Source organism: Olea europaea, chromosome 13, assembly GCF_002742605.1.
Source record: "Olea europaea var. sylvestris chromosome 13, O_europaea_v1, whole genome shotgun sequence".
In the NCBI taxonomy this organism is placed as follows: Eukaryota; Viridiplantae; Streptophyta; class Magnoliopsida; order Lamiales; family Oleaceae; genus Olea; species Olea europaea.
The window spans coordinates 25,927,970-25,952,613 of NC_036249.1; the positions used below are offsets into that span (position 1 = coordinate 25,927,970).

Genomic DNA, 24,644 nt, shown 5'->3' on the forward strand with positions numbered 1-24,644 from the left:
TTTTTTTCCCCCTTTCCCTTATCTTTCTCGCTTCTGCTTTCTATAAATATAGTGTCACCTCCGAAAGGGTGGAGAAAGGCAACGGCGCTAAGTTTTCCCTCCTTTCTTTTTCTTTCCCTTTTCTTCTTTTCTTTCCTCCTTTCCCTCTCTTTATTGGGGTCCAAGGTTTTGTTTATATAAAATGAAAAATGATTCCATATAGTACTATTTAGTGCTTCACTAAGTCTAAATTATAATCAAGTCCCTTAGTTTCTATTTTATATAATATTTAGTAATTAACTTCCAATACTCATTTCTATCTTTGTGAACAATTGATTTTGGGTCTACTCAAATAACATCTTCGGTTAGTTTAAAAAAAAAAAAAAAAATGAAGCTTGAAAGACATACCCACGCATCTATGTCCAAAATTTAAACTTTTTTAGCCATGTCCCCGTATCCTACATTTTAGAATATAAAAGATCTGATACTTAGATACATACCCGTACCCCATTCCTATACCCAAATCCTAGCATCATAGATTTTTCGTAAGCGACAATTCCATTAAGATCTCATCGGGGAGAATCAGTACAAATCAGATTTTAAACATTTTGCAATTTTCTTTTCAATACCACAATTTGTGGCATCGGGGGAGAAAATTCTAATGACATCTAGCTCGAGTTCAGCTACGAACAATGTGTTTCAATGATCATGTTTCCAACAATCTGCATCACGCAGTAACATCTTTTCTTTTCAGCACACAATACATCATGTTCAGCAAATTTTTTGCCACCAGCAACAAATTCAACCAGTTTTCTCCTCCTTAATACATAAACTAATCCCAACACATAAACTAATCCATAATCTCTCGCTTACAATCTCCAATTCAGTAGATTTTTAACCTTTAGCAACAAATTCAACCAGTTTTCTTGTTCTTAATCCACGAACTAACCCAAAAATACCAACTTACCCGTTATTCTCGTTTTTATTCTTCAGATCAGGAAATTTTTAACCTCCAGCAACAAATTCAACCAGTTTTCTCATTCTTAATCCATAAACTCATCTCAATATACCAACTATTCCATAATCTCCATTTTATCTCATGTTTAATTTTTATACCTCCAGCACTAAATTCAACCAGCTTTCTCCATAAACTAACCCCAACATGCCAACAATAAAAAAATTAAAGAACCATAGAAACCCATCAAGATTTTAAGCATAATTACTTAAAAAAAGTTTCCTACACAATTTTAAATCCACCAAAATCGATAATATAACAAGGAAATAGAAAAACCCACAAACAAACGAGCATGAAATGTAGTCAATCGAGCATAGGAATCCAAAACTGAAATTATAATTATATATTATGAATAAAAATAAAAAGAATGTAAAGAAATAGCAGCTGTATGAATGTATTACGACTTCCGATTTGCCAATGAGTTTGGCTACAGTGGAAGTGGCTTCAGAGAGGATGAATGAGGTGTCAATGTCCTCCAGGCTCACGTTAGCCGACAGATTCAGGCACGGCATTTTTCCCCACAAAATACTTCTTTCTCTCACACTGACTTCACGCACTCTGGAATATTCTTATTTTGTTATCCAAGGAGGAAAACAGTTAAAAATCTTCAAAACACTACTCCGATTCAATTTGGTGCTCCATTTAGTGCTATTTATGTTCATTTTCCAACCATGAAAAAAATCCTGGTTAGATCATGGGCCAATCTAGCCAATAATGACTATCACGATATATAAAAATGACTTCGGTCCTCTATGAATGCTTTTAATACATGCTTAATCATAGTTTGAGATAGCAAATTGATTTGATTTTTTTGTCAACTTTGATCGATCACATGATAGGTCGCCTAACCAACAACTTGTATGTCACGTTTGACTCTAGATTAGATCCAGCTCGTTTCGTAGAATTTTCTAATTGATTCCAACCAAGCACAAATCACATGGTATTGTATTGAATTTGACCAAGTTTCAAATGTGACATAAAAACGATTGATTGGTTTGAGTTTTTTAACTTTTAATTCTTCTATGCATGCTCAATCATAGTTTAAGTCTTTGAGATAACAAATTGCATAAATTAAACTTTTTTTTATCAGTACACATTTTGCCTTTTTTAACCACTTTTTGTAGACTGCTCGACAAGTCAACTGGCCTACAATCATTTCTTTCTTTCCTTACGCACGGTTGTTCACACAAAATTTATATTTATTTCTCCCTCTCCATTGAGGTGAGTAGGGTTGAGATAGACACCTGAATCTTGTCACATTTGACTCTAAATTAGGATCTAGATTGTTTTGTAGAGTTTTCAACTCAAGTCCAATCAAACCAAATCAAATTACATGAGTTTGACCAAGTTTATACTTTGCATCCAATATGATTCTACTTTGGCTATGATCAAGTTGAAAGTCAAGTGTGATATGCCAACCTATCAAGTGGTGGCGTTTGGTTCAACTTGGAAAAATCTAATACATATGAATAAGTTTCACATATGTGAAACCCTTTTTTAGTCTTTTGGTCAAAATGGGAAGTATTAACCCTAAATGGATTTTGAGAAGGTCAAAATGGGAAGTATTAAACCTATATGATGAAGATATTTAATAATATGCATTTAACTGGAATTGATAATTTAAGGATCCATGATGAAGAAAAGAGTTTTGAGTCATATATGCAAATTTTATGAAGTTCAGATACTAGAAAACAATTTCAAACTTTGCGATGGTTTGAGTTTTGCAATGAACTCGCAAAATGAACATGCCCAAACTTTTTACTTGTAAGGAAAAATCGATTTATTGCAAAACCAACCCAGCTCAACTGGTTCTGTTAGAGTTGGTCGGTTTCCTGACCCAAATGCCACACATAGGTCAAGCTACCATGCCCAATTTTTCCGAATGAACAAGCTTTATTCATATCTAATGCGTCTACTTTACTGGAGGTTAATATCGTACAATATATTCCACAATTGAACAATTTTGCTTGACCCTCATACAACCACATTATGCAAGGAAAGACTTGCAAGGGGAGTGGACATAATCTATCAACTTTTAGTATTCAAAAAATCCATAAAATAAATTTGACAACCATAGGCATAATATATTATATTAAAACATCGAAAATTTATCTTAAGCCAATTATCATAAAGTAGATCATGAAAAGGATAAATCTCACATTGAATGAAGATGAAAACCATAGCTTAGACTATTTTCGTTAATCGGTTCAATATGGTATTAGAGCCCAACAAGCTTAAACGAGCAACTTGATCCGTCTAAAGCTCAACAAAGCATTCGGATTCCAAGATCAAACAAGCCACCACCTTGCAGCTTAGGCTACTCTTAATGAGGTTGATCTTTTACGATGGAAGGAATCCCAAAACAAGCAAACAGCGTTTAGACTCAAAAGAGCTGCTGCAATTATGTGAAATTGCAAACCAAAACCCGAAGCTAGAGACCAAAAAATGCAACAGCTTCAACATTCCAATTGTCGGCTTATCTTTTGTATTCGACAATTCCATCAAGATCTCATCAGGGAGAGTCAGTACAAATCAGATTTTAAACATTTTGCAAATTTCTTTTCAATACCCCGATTTGTGGCACCGGGGGAGAAAATTTTAATGACATCTAGCTCCAGTTCAGCCACAAACAATGTGTTTCATCAAACATGTTTCCAACAATCTGTATCATGCATTAACATCTTTTCTTTTTGGCACACCATATATCACGTTCAGCTCATTTTTTGCCTCGAGTAACAAATATATCCAGTTTTCTCCTTCTTAATACATAAAATAATCCCAACATACAATCTGATCCATAATCTCTCGCCTACAATCTCCGATCCAGTAGATTTTTAACCTCCAGCAACAAAATCAACCAGTTTTCTTGTTCTTAATCCATGAACTAACCCCAAAATACCAACTAACCCGTTATTCTCGTTTTTAATCTTCAGATCATAAAATTTTAAACCTTCAACAACAAATTCAACCAGTTTTCTCATTTTTAATCCAGCAACTAATCTCAATATGCCAACTATTCCATAATCTCCTTTTAATCTCATGTTCAATTTTTACACCTCCGGCACTAAATTCAACCAGCTTTCTCCATAAACAAACCCCAATATGCCAACAATAAAAAAAATTAAAGAACCCTAGAAACCCACCAAGATTTTAAGCATAATTACTTTAAAAACGTTTCCTACACAATTTTAAATCCCCAAAATCGATAACACAACAAGGGAATAGAAAAACCCACAAACAAACGAGCACGAAATGTAGTCAATTGAGCATAGGATTCCAAAATTGAAATTATTATTATTATATATTATGATTAAAAATAAAAAGAAGGTGAAGAAATAGAAAAGTATGAACATATTACCGCTTCCGGTTTGCCGATGAGTTTGGCTACAGTGGAAGTGGCTTCAGAGAGGATGGAGGAGGTGTCAATGCCCTCCAGGCTCACGTTAGTCGACAGATTCAGGCACGGCATTTTTTCCAACAAAATATTTCTCTCTCGCACTGAGGCCACACACACTGGTATGTTCTCTATTTTGTTATCCAAAGAGGAAAAAAGTAAAAAATATTCGAAACACTATTCTGATTCAATTCTGTGCTCCATTAGTGCTATTTATGTTCATTTCCAACCATGAAAAAAAAAANAAAAATATTCGAAACACTATTCTGATTCAATTCTGTGCTCCATTAGTGCTATTTATGTTCATTTCCAACCATGAAAAAAAAAAACCTAATTTAGTTCATGGGCCAATCCAGCCCAATAATGACTATTATGAAATATTAAAATGACTTTTATTCCTTCATGAATACTCTTGATACATGCTATCATAAATTAAGATAGCAAATTGATTCGATTTTTTCATCAACTTCGGCCAATCACGTGATAGGTCAACTGACCAATAACTTGAAAGTCACGTTTGACTCTAGATTAAATCCAACTCGTCGCGGAGAATTTTCTACTTGATTCCAACCAAACTCAAATCATATGGTATTGTATTGAGTTTGACCAAGTTTCAAATGTCACATAACAAGGATTGATTGGTTTGTGTGTGTGTGTGTGTTTTTTTTTTCTTCTTTTCTTTTTTTTTTTTATGCACGCTCAATCATATTTTAAGATAACAATTTGCCCAAATTAAACTTTTTTGATCGGTACACACTTTTTTTTCTTCACCTTTTGCAGACCGCTTGACAAGTCAATTGGCCTATGATCATTGCTCTCTTTGCTTTCCCACACTTGTTTGCACAAAATTTATATTTATTCCTCCTTCTCCATTGATGTGAGCAAGATTGAAATAGACTCCTGAGTCTTGTCAAACTTTACTTTAAATTAGAATCTAGCTTATTTTGTGGAATTTTCAACTTGATGCCAACCAAAACGAATCTAATTACATGAGTTTGGCCACGTTTAATCTTTGTATCCAATATGATTCTACTTTGACTATGATCGAGTTGAAAGTCATGCATAATATGTCATCTTATCTAGTGATCTTGTTTTATTCATCTTGGAAAAATCTCATACATATGAATGAGTTTCACCTGTCCGAAACCCTTTTTAAGTCCTTACGGTTGATTTTATATATTTTGTCATCTATTAAGTTGCCAGTATTTGTAAAAGCAGAAAAGTAATAAATAAATTTGCATTGTTCGCATTTTTTTCTTCTCCAGTTCAGAGTTTTCAAGGGAAAAAGGCCGTACCACTTTGATCTGGATTGAGTTTTGCAATGAACCTGCAAACTTCTTACTTGTAAGGAAACCCGAACAAAAATCGATTTATTGCAAGACAAACCCAACTCAGCCGGCTCGATTCGAGTTGGTCAGTTCCTGGTCCAAATGCCACACATAGGTCAAGCTATCATGTTCAATTTTGTCAGATGAACAAGGTTTATTCATATCTAATGTGTCCACTATAATAAAGGTTTAGTAATATTGTACGCTATATTCCCCAATTGATGCTCGCCCTCGTACAAAGGAGAGAAATTTATCAACTTTTAGCATTAAAAAAATCCATAAAATAAATTTGCCGACCATAGGCTTGAATATATTATAACTGATGGGAATACTCCTTTTTTTGGTTCAATGCCAATAGACCAACCAAATTATTGCACCACTTTGTGGTTCTCTTTTAGCTAATATAATAGGGTGTCAATGCAACTCTTAGTGAAGAAGAAAATCTAAAAACTTGTGGGCCAATCGGGTTCAGCTTGTCTTGGCAAGGCCCAAGGTTGGCTCAGTCCACTGCCACCCTTGAGTCTGCCGTCGAATACTTTTATTACATGCTTAATTATAGTTTAAGATAACAAAGTATACCAACTAAACATCTCCATCAATGTCTCTGAACTTGTGCCCAACTAGGCAAGAAGTCGACTGGCCAACAATCATATTTCTCTTGTTACGATTAGCTCAAGAAAAATCAGCCCTTTTTTCACAAAATATGAAATAAGAAACTGAAGATGAAAGAAACATAAAGAAAAAATGCAAGAACACGATATTTTCACCCGAAGGTAAGAGGTTCGGAACCGAAGTCCCTAATCCCCTTTTGAGCTTCCGTCACCGGAAGGAATCACTATATTAACCGGAATTCCAAATATTACAGTTCACAGTTCATGGAACTCAGGCGAAATCACATCAAGACTTCACATACAACAACCCACAGAGCATATATTGAACATCCACTCAAGGATCGAACCCTATGAAACCACTCAAGATCTACTATGGGGCTGTAATAACAATCAATCTACAGGGGCTTTGTTTGAGTGCAAAAAGAAACGAAGAACCAACAAAATGAGAGAGAACAGAGAGTTTGAGAGAGATGGAGCTGGTAAAAAATGAAAAGCCACTAATTCCATGCCCTAGAAGCCAACACAATATAGAAGCAGCTGAAAGATCTCTCATCAACGGTGAGAGAGGTGACACTTGGCAAGATCTGGTGCATCTGTTCTTATTAACAAAAACGGGTTTAATCAAAACACGTTTTTTTATCTCAATCCGGTCAGCCCAGTCAGCTCAGCTCAAGTGACAAATGATCCAGCCCACAAGCCCATCAGTTTTATTCCAGCTCAATAATCATTGTGCCACAATAATTTTTCTCTACATCTCTCTTTCTTTAATCGTGCGCGTACAAGTTATTCCTCCTCTATACATTGAAGTTAAGTAGAATAGGTAGGGGTGGACATTTTAATCAAGATCAAACCTTTCGATTTGGAACCGAACTGGAAATATTCTACGATTTTTTGTTAGAATAAAAACCGGTCGGCAATTTGGTTAAATGGTATCGACACAAGAACCAAAAATTATTGTTCAGTTTCGGATCTTGAAACACCCAAATTGGACCATCCGATACCTACGCTCTCAGAATAGAGAGAGACAGGTGAAACTTTATCATACTTGATAGTAGATTAGTGTTCAACTTGTTTGGTAGAACTTTCAACTCAACCCCAAATTCCCAACGAGGAAAATCACTAAGTTTGACGAAAGTTTAATTTTTTATCCAATATGGTCGTATTTGAGCAAAATTGACTATGATTTAGATAAAAAAAAAATATTCCACGTCAATCTAGCCATCTTTGTTTAGTTCAGCTTGGAAAAAATTTCATGCATGTGAATAAGTTTCAGATTTTTGAAACTCTTTTTCGATATTTGTGGTCAATTTTATATATCTTTCTCCATTAAAGTCCCTAGACTTTGTATTAATTTAAAAAGTAGATAAAAGTAAATAATGGATTCACATTGTTCCTAACCATATTGGAATTTTCAAGGGAAACAGCCACTCAACCATTAGTACATCTTCTGAAGAGGGTCGACCTACCATGTCCAATTTTTCAAATGAAAAAGCTTTATTAATATCTAATGCCACTACTCGATTGGAAGTCGAGTAATATTGTTCACTATGTTTTCCTAATGAACAATTTTGTTAGATCTTCATACGACCACTTTATGCACTATAATAGAATGTAGATTATCAACTCCTAGCATTCAACAGATCCATAAAAGAAAATTCGCCAACTGTAGGCTTACAAAATATATATCAAAACATCGAAATTTTATTTCAAAGCACGAAAATTCATTCATAAATTCATAGTTTAAAGTTTGGAGTTTTGTCTCCCCATTGTTGTATCAAACACCTTTAGGACAAATCTTGTTCTCGGAATATACAATTTGTTCTCTAAAATTGAACCAAGTGTAGCAATCAGCTTCCTTTTTACTTCAGTGTTGATGCCACCCATTGATACAATTTCTGCCAATGCTGCTGGTTCCTTATTCCCTCCAAATGTTAAGGTTACAGAACCTTTTAACAGAATCATCACAAACTACGAAAACAGAAACACACAATTAGTAGAAAAAGAAGTTCGAATCCTATAAAGAAAGGCTTGGATAATAAACATAAGGGCCAATAAACCGTAAAGGTAAAGTATAGAATTTGTTATACAAATTGTCATTGTCTTCTTGCCTAAAGCATATGACAGAATCACTATCAGCTCGACCCAGCTCTGATCTTAAGTTGCATAAAAAAGTGCAAAATTAAGATATCTGTATCACTTGCCCGACTAACTATATATAGAAGAACAAGTAATATAGACATTCGTTTTGCACTTTTACTACACAACTTTTATCCAACTTCAGTTCCTAAGTCAAGGATCGGGGTTTCAACGTCACAGAAATCTCGCACTGGTGTAAGCTGATATCGATGGTGACTTGCTCAAGGAAGCTTTTATACAAGAAGTAAAAGTAAAAGTCCTGTCAAATGGATCCTAAATAAAAGTTGGATTTGTGGGAAGTGTCAAAATTTTCTTAAGTGTGGTAGGTTATTCTTTACTGATTCTAAAACTTCTTTCTGCAGTCAACATTTCTTTAATGGTTATTGAAAAATTTAGATTAGAACTTGCTCTAACAATTTAAATCATTATACATATTTTGTTTTTCATAAAACCTGTCAAATTCAAGAAATAGCACTGTTCATATGATGTGATTCTCCTTCCAAATATCCCTCAAAAATAAAAGAAACCCCCCAAAGATCAATATAGTCCTTCCAAAAAGATACCTGAAATGCAACTATAAATCTAAATTTTTTAGTTCTATGTAACGATTAATTCATCTAAAAGATTAAGTCATTAGAGAGACAATAAATTAAGCTGATACATAAATTTCTCATAAATAGGAAGTTGAAAAAATTGAACTCACAGCGTCTGTTTTCCCTTAACACCATTTCATTTAGCTAAAACCAAGTCATCTTCAACACAACGGCCCAAATTGATTGGACTACTCACTCCTCTCTTTGGTTCAATGCCAACAGACTTGCTGACAAAAGTAAAACTGTCATTTGATAGATTCCTTAAATTAGAACTATTCCTCCAAATTATTGCACTAGCTTGTGGTTCTCGTATTGCCCTCCCTTTTAGCTAATATATGGTGTCAATGCAAATCTTAGCTAAAGGAGCAAAGATTTCAGTTCTTAGGTACGTTGAATATTAAAATAAAAAATAAAAAAAAAATTCCAAGGGCCCACAAACCTTTTATCTTTAATTTTACGTGAGAAAAGAAGAAACTTGTAGAGTTTAGATCATCTCCAACCCTGCATCAAAATTTGCACAATTTTGCACCTAATAGAAAATCATCTTCAACCCATTACACAAAAAGTTGCATAAAATGAATAGTGTTTAATAATTTTCTTTATTTTTTAATTCTTAACAATTTATTCATCTCAAAAATTATTTATTTGTTTATTCATTTTTTTACTACATAAATTTTAAAATAAATCATTACGTTTAGTTAACAAAAATACTGAATTCATTAATAAGTTAAGAAAATGTAGCACAATTATTAGGAACATACAAGAAGTAAGAAAATATTAAATCATAATACTAAAAAAGAGTGTAATACGTTTTGAATCACAATATCATGATAGTACAAAGTCGAAATAGTATTAACAATTAATTATCATTGATTACAGATGCATGTAATAATAACAACAACAACAACAATAACAATAACAATAACAATAACAATAATAATAAATTTAGAATTAAAATTTATTGTATAACAAATGGACAAATATACCCTTAAAAAATTGGTGCAAAGTGGAAGAAAAGGGTAAAAATGTATTTAACCATTTTGGTGGTGCAATACTATTCATTTGCACCATTTTGGTGCCAATAGGTTGGAGGAGATTTGCACCAAAAATTTGATGCAATTCGGTGAATTATGGCGCAATGGGGATGGAGTTGGAGATGCTCTTAGGGCGTTGCAAATAAGCATAGAGTTGTATATTACTATGAATCACCGAATTCTTAAACGGAAATGACAAACTTAAGTCAGTCTTTGCACGTGCACGTGGAATACATTTATCATAAAATGCCCAACATATGCACAATTTTTATCAAAGGGGGATGGGAAAACAGGAACCTTTATCCGGTGGTGATTGATCGAATGGTCCTCTCCCTTGTTTGTAAAGAACAATTGGTAAAAGGAATGAACTTTTGATAATTGGTTGATTTGAAATGTTGGTTGAAATAGTTAGAATAATGAATCAATGCGTCTGTTATCCCCTCTTACTTTCCCTTTTTATTGAATTGTCAATCCCTAGCTTAAAAGCTTCGAGGTTTCAAGAAACTGCTCGAATTCTAGCAAAAACAGCTCTTGGGATCGAGCAAAACACTTAAAACCACAGTATATAAACTGAGTTTAATCAAGATCAATACTTAAAACCACAGTATATAAACTGAGTTTAATCAAGATCAATTTCCTTCTCCCTCCCATTCCATCAAATCCACAGTACTTAATTGCTTAAAATCTTAGTTTTCAAGAAACTGCTACACTTTAAGCAAAAACAGCTCTTCAGTTGGAGCAAGATCCTTAAACCACGGTACATAAACTCAGATAAATTTCTTCTACCAGCACCATTGCCAAGGTTATATAACAAAAAATTCTTGTCTGAAATCTAACATGACCAAGCCCATAATTATTACAACATTAATCCCACAGTAATAGAGAGAAAGACAGCTTACTTTTTCAGGTTTTCCGATGATTTGAGAAACAGCCTTTGTGAGTTCGGAAAAGATTGAATCTGTGTTGATTCCATCGAGGTTAACGTTGGTTGAAATATCAAGACAAGGCATTTTCCCTCTTTTTTTTCTTGATTTCTCCTGTCTGTAGGGACTTTTGCTTATAATTTTTTTGTGGGCAACTCCTTTTTGTCCACTCACCTTCATATAATTGCTTATTTATGGACAAATTTTATGTCACAATCAAGAATGATGACTGCCCACCCCATTGAACAACCTAGTTTCAATTGAGGTTGCTCTTCTTTTATTTTACCTGGTTTTGTGAAAAAAGATTTTTTTCGATGGGTTTTGAGCATTTTTCCTAAATAACTCCAACACAACGAGACGTGTTCATATTGTGCATATATTTTTACCAATACGAAGAAAATTAAGTTAGCCTCAATTTGAAGTGAAGTTACTTCACTTTTTGGTCGGTTGTCGACAAGTAGGAATTCTAACTCTCAATATGGTATCGAGTTGAATTATCATACATACTAGGAAGATTCAAAGTGGCAAAACATGTTTCTCACGAATTTAATAGGACTTTTAAAGAATTATCAGTACAATATAAGTCATTATAGACTTAATTAACTCGAATCTTTGTAGCAGAAAAAGATTATGTAACCGACTTCATATTGATTTACAATATGATTTTATCTGTCGCAACTTATTAATATTGCATTACTTGTAAATAAGCATATTTTGAATGTATATTTTGTGTTCCTATTACACTCTTAGCCTCTAAAGGATACCTCATTCATTTCGTAGAGGCTAGAACCTTGAATTCTAAGTTCAAAATATATATGATGCGAAGTGCTTACAAAGTTAAAGACATTTGGCCCCGGGGGGCGGGGGTTGCAAAACTGGGGTGGGGGGTCCCCAACTACTTGTGTTCTCACTCAATAACTTTACAACTTGTTGGTTGCATTTATGTAGTTCTTGTCCATACATGATGTTGAAAGCTAGCAATTTCGACAAAAATGTTCAGACAACTTTAGTGTCTGTTTGATACCCATTAATTTATTTTATGATTCGCTAAAGATTATTTTCAACTAAATATTTCACTGTATCAAAAAAAATTTCCTACTTTTTATCTACTCATTCTCCAAAAAATCACTATTCAAAACTTTTTTTTTTCCCCAACAATAATAGTTGTCAAACAAGCTCTGATATACCCCCAAGTTGATGATAATGTAGGCAAATCAAGATTGGATTTTTTGATTGTCACTTTCAATTGTTGGACCGAAACAAATAAATTATTTGAAAGGAGGTTTTGTATTGAAATGTTCGTGAATAAAAGTTGTGTTATTCGACATACGTAAATTGTGTCATAAACGTGTCTAGTTCCAATATTGAAGAGTAATGTACAAGATAGCCCAAAAATAAAAAATAAATAAAAATCAACTTTTCCTATATATTATGTTTAGTCCAATACAGCAAAGATATGATAAAGAAGCACTATATTTGTTACACTAAGTGATTGCTCCACTTTATTTCATGTAAAATAATATATCCTCTTGTCCACTTTTTGGCTTGATGCGAGCAATTCGTTACACTTTTCTTCAAATTTAATATAGTACATACAAATATTTAGCATATAAAAATTAAATATGTGAGAAACTGCTAATAAATCAAACCATATAAAATATTTGATAAATTTTTAATTAGCTTATCAAATTGTTATAAAACGTGTATTTCTGTCTATTTTTTAATTATTTATCAATTGTTATATTTGCAAAACATATAAACTTTGTATAGAAATAATTAATTTTTTTAATTTTTCAAATATTCTAGCAATATTTATAATGATCTTATGTAACTCAAAAGTATACAGATCTCTATTCTAAAAAATAAGAAAGAAAGAAATGATTATTGTGTTCCACTATGGTATTTGTAATTGACCTTCCATGTTATTGGACTTAAATATTATTTAATTAACCGTATCTCTTTTATTTAAACACATAGTCCGTTAAATCTGTATCTCTCTTATTCAAATAACTTTTAGTTAAAAAGGTCATTCAATTGTGTGTTCCACTTGCATAATAAATGCCCTCTTATCTACTGTCAGCACTAAATTACTTCCTCCGTTTCATTTATGTAGATTAGTTTTATTTTTCACAGGAATTAAAAAATCTTATTTAATGTTTTTTAAAGTGATTTATGCCAAAAACATTTCTAGTTTACCTATATTTATATTTGTACAGATTAAATGAGAAAAATTAGTTATAATCAGATAAATTAAATATGAGTATATTAGTAAATGAACAAAATAAAACATTTAAATATGAGTATATTAGTAAACGAACAAAATAAAACATTCTCAATAAAGAAATATGACTATATATTTGGAATAAGAAAATAAGAAAAATCAACTTATATAAACGGGAAGAAGAGAGTAATTTATCGTGAATAGTAATACAGCCACCTAAGTTTACTCTACCATTCTTTACCTTAATTATGATAATCTTATCGACTCCCGAGGCATAGCTTAGTGGTGCAAAGGACAGGAGTGAAGTTATCTCACGCCTTGCTGACAGTCGCAGTGTGAGGATTCAATTCCTGAAACATGGAATTGGACTCCTTGTAGACGCAGTGTACAGACAGCTCTTGTTCCTTGATCTGTTGGAGCACATTCCGCGATTTACCTCCCTCACCAAGCTCTAAGGGCGGGACGGTGGGAACCCTCAAGGTTGGGGTTCAACCTTTTTTTTTTTATGATAATCTTATTAATTTTTTCACATAAACAATAATAAATTACCTAGCCTAGCAACTGTATTTGTGGCATTAACTCATAATAACTATAATAATTTTTCTTGAAATCTGAGAGAGGGGACCGGGCTAAAAGAGTCGCAAATCGAGGAGACCAATGAAGAAAAAAGAGAGATGAAAACAGGAAAGTCCACTTGTCGTTGTCCATTTGCAATCAAACAAACGTTTCATCGTAAGGGGGGAAAAATAATAAAATAAAAAAATAAAAAATAAAAGAGGGGTGCCCATCAATTATCAAAACATTGGAATAGCCCAAAATTTGTCACTAATTTTATAAGAGTCTAATCAATAGCCAGATCCATTAAAAACAGAAGTTCCCAAGAAACACATTGCTTATCTCTGGTGTCCATTGCACTGTACAATAGTATTTAATCTCTATAAACCCATCCCAGAGCTTTCCAAAACAATGGATAATAAGGAAACTTGCTTCAAAATTCTCTCGTTTTATCAATTTCGACCCACTTTTAACTCTCTCCCAAGACAATAGCCGAGGCGAAGCACCTTTTACCAACGGCCTTCAAGTTTGTTTCTTGCCAACCTCGGCCCTCGTATCTTTCAATCTGTCGTTGCATTTCTAGTGTCAGCTAAATGAATACGTGTTGTGTAAAGAAAGAAAATTCATGAATGTGAAAAAAGGCCAAAAATGTACGAACATTGTCCACTGTGCCATTAGCAGTATCAGCGCCACCAATTACATATATGGATTCGTTTAGAATGGCAGTAGCTGAGTATCCCCTGGCTCGGTTAAGAGGCTCATCTGTCATCCACTTTCCAAGTCGGGGGTCGTATATTTCCATGCTGCGCACCATCTCAATTCCATCATAGCCACCAATGGCGTACCTGAAGGGCAATAATCCATCTTAAGTAAAGTATTCGCTTATAAGCACTTAAAAGCACTACCAAACAAACATTTAATGAGAGTCACTGCAAGTTTTCGAGACAATTGTAAGTCAATTACCTTGTTAATCTAAAACTTGGGAAGAATCTTAAAGTCATACTTACTTTCTATGAAATACAGATTACCAAAGAAATCTATAAAAAGGATCCTCCAACAACCCAATGGCACATCCGGATGGAGTGAAAAAAGACATACACGCTCTTAATATCTCGAGACTAAATAGTGAAAACAGACAAAGAACTTACAACTTCTCATTCATGACAACCAATGAATGACAACCTCTTGGTGTTTCCATACTTGCAATCCTAGTCCACGAGTGTTCTCTTGGGTCAAATCTTTCAGCAGACCTGACACGGGTGGTAGATAATCTTGGAGAAGCTACTTTCATAAAGTTTGTAATAATTTAAAGTTAATCGAAATCTCGAAAGCAATAAAGCAAGGCACACATAGAAACAGAAACTTATAGTTGTTCCCTCTCAAAGTAAGAGCCACATTCACTTGCTGCTACAGAAATTCCACTTTAATCTAAAGGTTTAATAATGGGGATTTGAGCCTGTAAGTGTATATTACGTTCTACATAAAATAGGGCTCTGCTAATATCCTTTGTATGGTAGAAACATTATGGTAACCTGATAGAAATATGAATGTTCATATGCTATAATAGTAACTTTGAAAAATAAAAATAATGATCCCCATCTGAATTTGTCAAGATCATGTCATCTTTCCAGAGCAACTAAGGCTCCATTGCAACCCTCACTTTCTGTTGCTTGCACCTTATAGTTAACAGAAAGAAGGAAATATAAAATACAGTGACTTCAAAACTTACTTCAAATATTCTTTACCATCATATCCACCAACAGCATAGATTGCACCATTGTACTCTGATGCAGCAAGAGAAAAACGCTGAAAAAGAAAACAGTCATCCGAGGGCACATCAAACAACAATGATTTAGACTTCAAGAGACAGCAAATAATGACGGATAAAATCTACTAAACACATTTAAAAAGAGAGAGAGAGAGAGAGAGAGAACATACAGACAATATTTTACATGTTTGCAAAATATTTCCATCATATCGCTTGTGATGGATATCAGCATTGGTAATAAGACTCGTAACATCACTTTCTCTGGATCGAAATACTTTATAATGTTTAGGACTCTTATCACTCAGAATTTATTTCTTAACCATACATGTTGATGTTACCAATCAAACCAAACATAAAATGTCGAAACTTCAACACAATTTTCAAGTATCATGATAAGTGTATAATATACATTTATTCGGAGCCTAAAATAGCAATATTTGATAGTTCTTTTGACAAATATATCCGAAATTATTGTATTTTATGTTATATAGGTAAAACTCAATTATTGAACGAGAAATTGAAAGGAGAAATTGGTGAAAAAAGGTGAAATCCAAAGTATGGGGACTAAATTTCAACATTTCAATAGTTGATTCAGACGATGAAACGAAGATTGAAGATGTTATAAGTTTAATTGGACACAATTAAAGTTAAAGGACCGAAATTGCAAGAGAAAATGACTTAAAAGAATCAATAATCGAATTCAGGGGCCAAAACGCAAAGTTTGAAATCCAAGTGACCACTCGACTTAAGAAATAAAAAGCAGTGACTTCAAACTTGGCCTGGGCGAGTACTCAGATTTTGCCTTGGCAATCTAAGATCACGACCAGTTTTTTATTCCACATTCTACATGAAAACCACTTTCTTGTATGATATTGAACTAATTTCACCTTTATAAATACAAAACATTGGCAGTCAATATAAAACATCTCTCATATACACAATATACTCCAATATTCCATCAATTCATACACTAAAGGAAAGGCAAATTCATAGTTTTCGTGAGAGAATTTGCAAGAATTCAATCAAATGAACATTTAATTGATTTTTGGGCAAAGGAGAAAATGCGCAAGTGGAGATTCATCAAAAAACTATCAAAGAGATTCAAGATTTCAAAATTCATCTTCATCTTTTCAATTTATCAAAAATTCAAGTTATGTCTTTTCACTTAAATATGATTTCTTGTAATTTCAATATGTTAGTCTTATTTTGTACATTGCTAGAATGAAATGAACCATTGCTTTGATATTTTTAGTTTTTAATTAATTATTTTTACTTTAATTTGGTTTGATTTGTGGATATTTATTATCGTTTTTATCGTTCTTTTCAATTGTTTGATCATCAATTGAATTGTTAGTGAATTTTATTGTTATCGAGAAAAACAATAGAGTTTAAGTACAATATAATAAACATTGTAAAGTTCGATGGATGATAGAGATATACCTCTATACTTTATATGATTTCAATGGATGTTCTAGTACTTGTTAATGCATTTATCATGTTTGCATCTTTTATCGAAAGATAGAATTGTCACATGAGAAGAATAGATTTAATCGTTATCAAAAGATGCTTTCAATTAAATCAAGAACATTGATCAATATGAATGATTTCAAATTGTCATTTTAATTTTTACACTAAAATTGAAATAACAATGGGGATTCAACATCTTAACAATGCATTTCACATATTTAAAAAACACATTTATTTGCTTTCACTAGTTTAATTGATAATTTAGGAATTAGTATAGAAAAATCACAAAACTTGTTTACTATTAGATTAAACTTGCATTTAATTTTAACTCGGTCAAATATATAGTTCTCGTGAGTTCGACACTCTATTTATCATTATATTACTAGACCACGATCCCGTGCACTTGCGGGTTTCTAAATGATCATACCATAAAGATGAAATGCGTTGCAATTAAGAAGAAAAAAGAAACTAAATAAGAAAAGCACCAGCCTAAAATTGTTATATATTGAAGCATGGATTAACTTTTATATCTTCAGCAAAAAGCTAGAGTCTACAAAGTCTTGAAGTTTAACAGAGAAAGAAGTACAGAAAATGTAAAAAAATTCTTCTGTTGGAACAATTCTTTATAAATTATGATCAATATAATCTATGATCTTTATCAATAAGTATATTTAATTTAGTAAGTCACCTTTTGTAGCATAGAGCGTGTCGAAATCCATCGTCCAACTTCCGAATCGAACATTTCAACACATGAAAAGCTTTCAACTCCATTTCCTCCACCTAATGCAAAGATTTTTCCATCTAACACAGCACTAGCTAAGTTTCCCTTTCTCTCATTCAAGGGTGGGCGTAGAGTCCATTGATCGTTAAAAGGATTGTATGACTCAACTTAAAAAAAAGCATAAAACTGTTAAGCGAGAGAGAGGGAGAGGGGAGGGGGGGAGAGAGAGGGGAGGCACAAGTAAACACCTGTATCATACCACAAAGCGCCATTTCCACCACCAAAAACGTAAAGTTCTGCATTTAACTTAGCAACTGAGGCATATGCTCGTACGGAAGACATGGGCTTCAGAGATTTCACCACATCATGTAAAGGTGAATACGAATGCAATGCTGATGACCATGATTCACCATCATATCCTCCCACTAGAAATATTAATTCATCAAGATTGAGGTGAAGTCCATCAAATGACACCACTGCTTCCTCAGCCTGTGTCACGAAAAGACACGACCCAGACTCCAATGCCATACATCTATTTTCCAGTCGATAAATTTCTTCTTCTGCTACAACCTGAAATGCCATGGTGAAAGGGAATGTAAGTACCTGTCAGCATTGATAATAAAAAGACTGACACAATTTTGTCGAACAAACCATTTATGCAGCAAAGGTCCAAAGCATATTATTGTGCAAGAAGAAGGCGGCAAAGCTTCAACTGTTAGATGCTTCAGAGTAAAAGCTCAAATATAGATATTTCTTTAGGAATGCAATGAACCAAAAGAAGAAAAGTCATGCAGGAGTAAGACTATTTTCTCTATAAATCCTTTCTGGACTGCTATTGTTAGATTGAGTTTTTCTTTTTTAATGTCAAGTTAGTATTTTTTTGGTTTCCAACTGGTATTAAGATTACTTTTCCGAGTGATTAAAGTCTTCCTAGTCATAAAATGTTTTGTACATTGATGTTTTCAAGAGCTTAAAAGGTCGGAAAAATAAAACGAGGAGTTCTGAAATTTATGAATTCCTCATCGAGTATATTTGAAGAAACAGAAACTTTTGACTCATAAGAAGAAATTGATACGGAATAGCTAATCCTTTTACTTCTATATGCCAACTAAACAATATATATATATATGATTTCAGTAGCTCAAATCCAAATCTTGATTCTTTTATACCTTTCACCTTTCATTTTGTCCGATTTTCATATAATTCAAGAACTACACTGCCTACATGAACATATATCTAGCTTCCTTATGAGTTTCAATTTACTTCCTGGAATATAACGTGTTAAACCATGTGATGAATCTAGGTTTTTCTTTGTTTTTTTTTTTTTTTTTTTTTTGGGTTATATATAATTTTTTTTTTTTTTTTTTTTTTTTTTTTTGGGTTATATATAAATCTGAAATTTGCCGGTTTTTTCATTATTGCAATTCTATGTTTGTAAGCACCAAAATACATTTGAGAAAAAGGCCAAGGTCCTTGACAGATTCCATTCAACATGGGTAAAATAATTGATTACGTTTTTTAAGAGTTGTCTGTGAAAGAAAATGTACCAGCTTCTTTTCTAAACTTTCCATCTTCTGAGTTTGCTCTTTCTTGAAAGCCTTTAGTTCTTCAATCTCCTGGCACAACTGCATTCAACATATAAATATAGGAGTTAATGAGTTATATATCTCAATGGGCATAAGCAACAGTGGATACAACAGCATACCTGTGTTATTACAACAGGATAACAAGATAAATTAAAAGAACGTCCATTATTTCCCTCTTCTGAAGCCACTGGAGCTTTTTCAGCAGTTTCAAGCCCCAAAAAATCATCCGCTATGGCAGATTCTACTGCATTTCCTTCCTTAACCGCATCGGTGTGCCCACCATTGGGTTGCAATTCTTTTAATTTCATGTAGATAAAATTCTTTTGATCAACATCTACCATTTGATTTTGCAAGGCTGCCTCTGGGAATTGGTTATTTCCATCCAAACACAGAGAATCATCTTTAGCACCCATTGTACCAATTGCATCATAGGAGATTGCAAAATTATCTGTTGAAGATGGTGGATATGAAGTTCCATTCTCCTTTCTATTGTCATTTGAAGGGAACCTCAGCAACGTAGCTGTCCTATTTTCTGCAATTTGTGGTATAAACGTGCTTGGAGAAACTGCTAAAGAAGAAAGTTTGGACAACAACTTGCTTGCTTGAGCATGATCCAGCTCAAACCAGAAATGGTTTAGAGAGTAATAGTTGTCAACGATTATTGGCTTATACTGAAGTTCAGGAAGTGCTTGACATTGAGTCCGCATACGAATCTGAACCTTTTTGCATAAAAAACAAATGAAACAAAAATAAAACATAAGGCTTTTCTAAGACAAGAAGCCAGATAACACCAACAAATCCATCGATTTCAACTATAGAAATTGTTGAACCACCTCATTTAAAAATTTAAGCTGATAGAGAAGACATGTTTATATATTTAAATTTAGCCCCTGTTTGATCCCCATTTTTGGGGAAAATGTATTATGGAATAGTGATTTATTGGAGAATGTGTGGTTAAAAAGTAAGAATTTTTTTTGAAATACGTGTATTATTATTTTATAGAAGAATGTGTGGTTGAAAATGAAAAGTAAAAAAATGCATTCTTATAAAAATGGGGATCAAACAGGGGCTTAGTCTTCTGCACATCCCCTCAGGTAAAGGTTGGGTTTATTTTTTCATCATAGACTTGACATGTCCACAACTTCCATAAATGGGTGGAGGTGAAATTTGATCTCATCTTTGCCTACTTTAATACCATGTTATACCATCTTATTTAAAAGTTTAAGCAGTTAAAGGAAAATATTTATTCATTCATACTTTAGTCTTCAACATAAAAAACAATAAACTCAAGGAGACTGCTATACAATACCTGAGCTGGATATGGTGTTTTCTCTGAACCATCTGATGTCCATGCGTAAGGATTGATGTTCAGTTGGCCGCAGCTGGCAGCTTCAAAAATACCATGAATTGTTCTATCGCTGTAGTTAAACAAAAACAGCGGCAAACCGGGCTCTATATTTTTTACATACACAAAGTGATGAGCTGGGAGGCCTATTGAACATTAAAAAACATACATGAGTCTCAGAATAAAGATTCTAAACTCTAACTAATTATACGATTGTCTTTTTAACATATTAGTGTTCATAAGATGTTATTTATTCTTAATTAAGATTCAACAAGGAGGGTTTTACTGCATTAAGCACTCAAATATAATAACTAACCAAAGAGTTGTTTAGAGAGGCATTCTCTGAAAGTTCCTCTCGTGCAACCAAATATTACACCTCCAAGCTGACTTTTTCTCAAATTTCTAGCTGATGCAGCATAAGACGCCTTCGATGCAAACGAAGGTGAAGCTTCATTCAGTACAAATGTCTGTGTTTTCTTCCCACCTCCCATTTCTTCAAAGAGAGAGAGATGTAAAATAAAAATAGTGAACCGGATACAGCTTGAATCTAGAGTAAAGACTTCAAATTGCAATAACATTAATTATCTGAACACAACAAAATGTGTAATGAAGAAATGAACATTGAGAAATGGAAAAAATGTCTTCTGAAGCCAAAGGGGTGAAGATCATTATGTAAAACATTAAATACTAAGGAGATTTGGGAAAGAGTAACGTAATTTGATCATCATTTGTTGATGCGTAATAAATGCTACAACAAAAATTCAAATCCATTCACAAATAAAAAAGATGAAAAAACTGGAAATAAGAAATCATCCAAACACGTATACGTAGAGTGCTGAATAACAAATCTGACTTTCAAATTCTAGAACTTCAGTTATTAAGACTCTTTTGTACTACTTCTCATTAAAATAACATTATATATTGCACAAAATCTTGACAATAAGAAAAAGAAAGGGAAGTGTTACAGTTTATCATACTCAAAATGAAACCAAACCAGAATATCCTTCACTCTAAACATTGTTAAGGGAAAATCTAAATTTCAAATCAATCATAAATAGACTGTAAAGGATACTGCTTGTATATATTCGAAAATTCATTTTCATCATTCACTTGAATTTGCAACTTTTATAAATTGAAAAGATCTTAACCCTTGACAAAACTTTCCATGATTCTATTTCCTAACTTTAAAAGGCGATTATTAACAAACATTAAGAAAAGGCTTGAGCCTTATCACTTATCACTAAGAGATTTACTTCCTAACTATCTACCTGTAAACACTAAGCTCAGAACAACAAGTATGCAGTTACCATGATTAGAAACCCCCCCCCCCAACCCTAAGAAATTTGTAACCATTAACAAAGCTTTCCCTGATTTCTCTTCCTATAACTTCAAAAGCCATCGACTAACAAATATCAAGAAAGGGCTTAAACAGAACCAGCCTTCCCTGTTATCTCACTAAGAGTTTTACTTCAAAACTATCAACCAATACCAGAAAAACGAAAAATCATGCCCCCAAACAACAAATAAGCAATCATCCATGATTACGCCCGCCATCCTAACAAATTTGTGCGTAACAATCATCATAATCCTTCCCAAGCAAAAAAAGAAAGGAATTTCCCATCCACATTGAACCTCCTAGGCCATAGATATAACAATGTGAACGTCCACAAAGCGAAAACTCAAACCTCAATGGGTAAATTCGACTGTCACTTCAAAGAAACTGATAAGAACCAAAACCCAGAAGTGCAACAATCGTACTAAAAATTCTCTCTGATGAAATTCAAAATGCATTCAATAAAAATCGAATAAAGCATTTTTTTTTCTACAACGGCAAATAAAATGGAAGTAAAACATGATCCGATTACACGATCCACACCAAAATGAAAATAATAATAATAATAATAACTAAAAAGAAAAGGAAATAACTCCAAACCCACATAGCAAAATAACCCAACTCGACATTCAATCAATCCACATTCTTAAATCAAATAAATGAAATAACAAAAAACCATTTTTCCCAGCATACACATTTATGTGCTTATGAAATTAAATACATGATTGTGTTATGCAAATTTCCTGGGCAAAGAACCTGTATATAAAGTGTAGGTAGAAGACTGAGACACTCCCAGTGAAAGACAAAGCGCGAAATAATCTCTTGCTTTTAATAATGTAAGTTTGATGGACAGAGCACCCAGGGCGCAGGTTAGCATCTGCACCTACAAGGTACCTTCATTATTTGTGTTTTTCCCATATAAAAATTAGGATAATACTACATGTACACAATCTTTTACACACTACTCACAACATAAAGTGAGGATCACAGCTCGAATTATTTAATAACAGGTGGGACCCACATGTTTGTGAGGAGGTGTAAATCATTTGGTAACCCCCTCATGTGTACATATATCTTTATCCTAAAAATTAAGAAAAGAGGTTTCATTTTATTGGGGAAAATTGTGGCAGAGCCTTCAAACTTTTAAAATATTAGCAGTCTTTTTTCAAACTTTTAATTTGTTACAACCGTCATCCCAAACCTTTCAAAATATTGCAACAGAGGCCCTTTTTAACTATTTTCATCCAAATGTCTATTAGTTAACAAAAAAATTTGATTTTAACCATATTTTTAATATTTTTAAAGGGTAAAATAGTAACTTTTCATTTATTACATTAAAATAAGTTAGAAATTAGAAAATAAAAACCAATAGTCTTTATCCTCCCACGCCACCCCACCCCCAACCCAAAATCACTTCCCGACCACCTCCACCTCCACCTCCACCTCCATTCCCAGCCATAAAGACTCAAATCATAATGTACCCACAGAAATAAGTTTGGAAGGGAAGAATGAGGATTATAGAGAAATTGAGGTTTTATGGGTGGTTGCCTCTCTCCAAAGTCGATAATTTTTAGTCAACTAACAGATGTTTAGATGAAAATCATCAAAAATGGCCTCTGCCACAATGTTTCGAAAGATTTGGGGTGACGGTTGCAACAAATTAAAGGTTTTAGAAAAGGCTGCTAACGTTTTAAAAGTTTAAAGTCTCTGCTGCAATTTTTCCTTTCATTTAAACACGTTTTTATGTGAAAACCCTCCAATTGAGGAAAAAAAGAAACACACATTTTCTCCTTCGATTTACGCCTTGAATAGTTAAAATTCACCCTCCAATTGAGGAAAAAAAGAAACACACATTTTCTCCTTCGATTTACGCCTTGAATAGTTAAAATTTTCTTAAAAGAATGACTTAAGGGATTTAGAGCACTTCGATACTGGCTTTATCCATGATAAAATATCACGAGTTCAAATTTTTTTTAAGAAAAATATTTGACTATATTTTGCTCATAAATACATGCCACCTACAAATTTCATCTATTAATAATTTTTCGCTTTTTTATTATGATGGTTTGAGTATTAATAAATTTTCATTATATTGAGATTCTTTTAATAAAGGAAAAGGTCAATGACATTTAAATTCATTTTTTCTTATTAATTGAAGATTTTAAAGACTATTTTTTTTTTCTCCAGATTGCAGAAAAATTTTCATTGTTCATTTTTTAAGTGGAATTGAATGATTAAATGTTTATAACAATATATCCTCACATTCTTTCGTGAAGATTTTAATTAATTACAAGAGTTTTATGTACACAAATTCAATTCAATAAAGTGGATAAATCATGTCCGTTAACTCCCTAGTATATACAAATGTTCTAGATATGTTTTGTGCGTTGTATAATACGATAAAAGAATATATACTTTACATTTTTATATTTTATTTTAGAAATAATATATTTTATTGTTACATACAAAAACTTAAACCTATGTATGGTCTATAGAAGCAAATTAGAACTTTCAATAAGAAATTTTCATTCGCGAAGTGTCTAAAAATAACTTTGCAGAGTAAATACAAAATATAAACATCTTAAATAAAGAATTAAATTAAACAAAATAAAATAATTTTAAAGCATATGCACGA

At 32.9% G+C, this 24,644-nt stretch overlaps 2 protein-coding genes across 4 annotated transcripts; both read right to left on the minus strand.

The window, feature by feature from the left end:
- Positions 1 to 8,010: 8,010 nt before the first annotated feature.
- LOC111408036 (macrophage migration inhibitory factor homolog) lies at positions 8,011 to 11,263 on the minus strand. The gene is made up of 2 exons (XM_023037784.1): positions 10,990 to 11,263; positions 8,011 to 8,295 (listed from the first exon to the last, which is right to left on the minus strand). The coding sequence occupies exons 1-2, from the start codon at positions 11,191 to 11,193 to the stop codon at positions 8,068 to 8,070; spliced, it is 432 nt and encodes a 143-aa protein (XP_022893552.1). The 5' UTR covers positions 11,194 to 11,263; the 3' UTR covers positions 8,011 to 8,067.
- A 2,779-nt stretch (positions 11,264 to 14,042) lies between these two features.
- LOC111408037 (kelch-like protein 2) lies at positions 14,043 to 22,879 on the minus strand. 3 transcript variants are annotated; one of them, XM_023037785.1, is made up of 11 exons: positions 22,766 to 22,879; positions 20,993 to 21,169; positions 20,641 to 20,822; positions 19,451 to 20,050; positions 19,293 to 19,370; positions 17,994 to 18,315; positions 17,713 to 17,912; positions 15,519 to 15,595; positions 14,938 to 15,039; positions 14,448 to 14,634; positions 14,043 to 14,354 (listed from the first exon to the last, which is right to left on the minus strand). In XM_023037785.1, exons 2-11 carry the CDS (start codon positions 21,165 to 21,167, stop codon positions 14,259 to 14,261), a joined length of 2,019 nt encoding a protein of 672 aa, XP_022893553.1. In that variant the 5' UTR covers positions 21,168 to 21,169; positions 22,766 to 22,879; the 3' UTR covers positions 14,043 to 14,258. The 3 variants fall into 3 exon arrangements, with proteins under 3 accessions (XP_022893553.1, XP_022893555.1, XP_022893556.1); XM_023037787.1 differs by having other exon boundaries at positions 22,731 to 22,873; XM_023037788.1 differs by lacking the exon at positions 22,766 to 22,879 and adding an exon at positions 22,703 to 22,728.
- Positions 22,880 to 24,644: the final 1,765 nt, after the last annotated feature.

Bases quoted from the DNA above. Each gene is read 5' to 3' on its own strand.
- LOC111408036 (XM_023037784.1), bottom strand. From the start codon at position 11,193: ATGAAGGTGAGTGGACAAAAAGGAGTTGCCCACAAAAAAATTATAAGC. The intron at 8,296-10,989 runs GTAAGCTGTCTT...CTGTTTTCGTAG, and splicing joins TCATCGGAAAACCTGAAAAA to TTTGTGATGATTCTGTTAAA.
- LOC111408037 (XM_023037785.1), bottom strand. From the start codon at position 21,167: ATGGGAGGTGGGAAGAAAACACAGACATTTGTACTGAATGAAGCTTCA. The intron at 20,051-20,640 runs GTATTGTATAGC...TTATGCAAAAAG, and splicing joins AAACACCATATCCAGCTCAG to GTTCAGATTCGTATGCGGAC. The intron at 17,913-17,993 runs GTGTTTACTTGT...CTTTTTTTTAAG, and splicing joins CGCTTTGTGGTATGATACAG to TTGAGTCATACAATCCTTTT.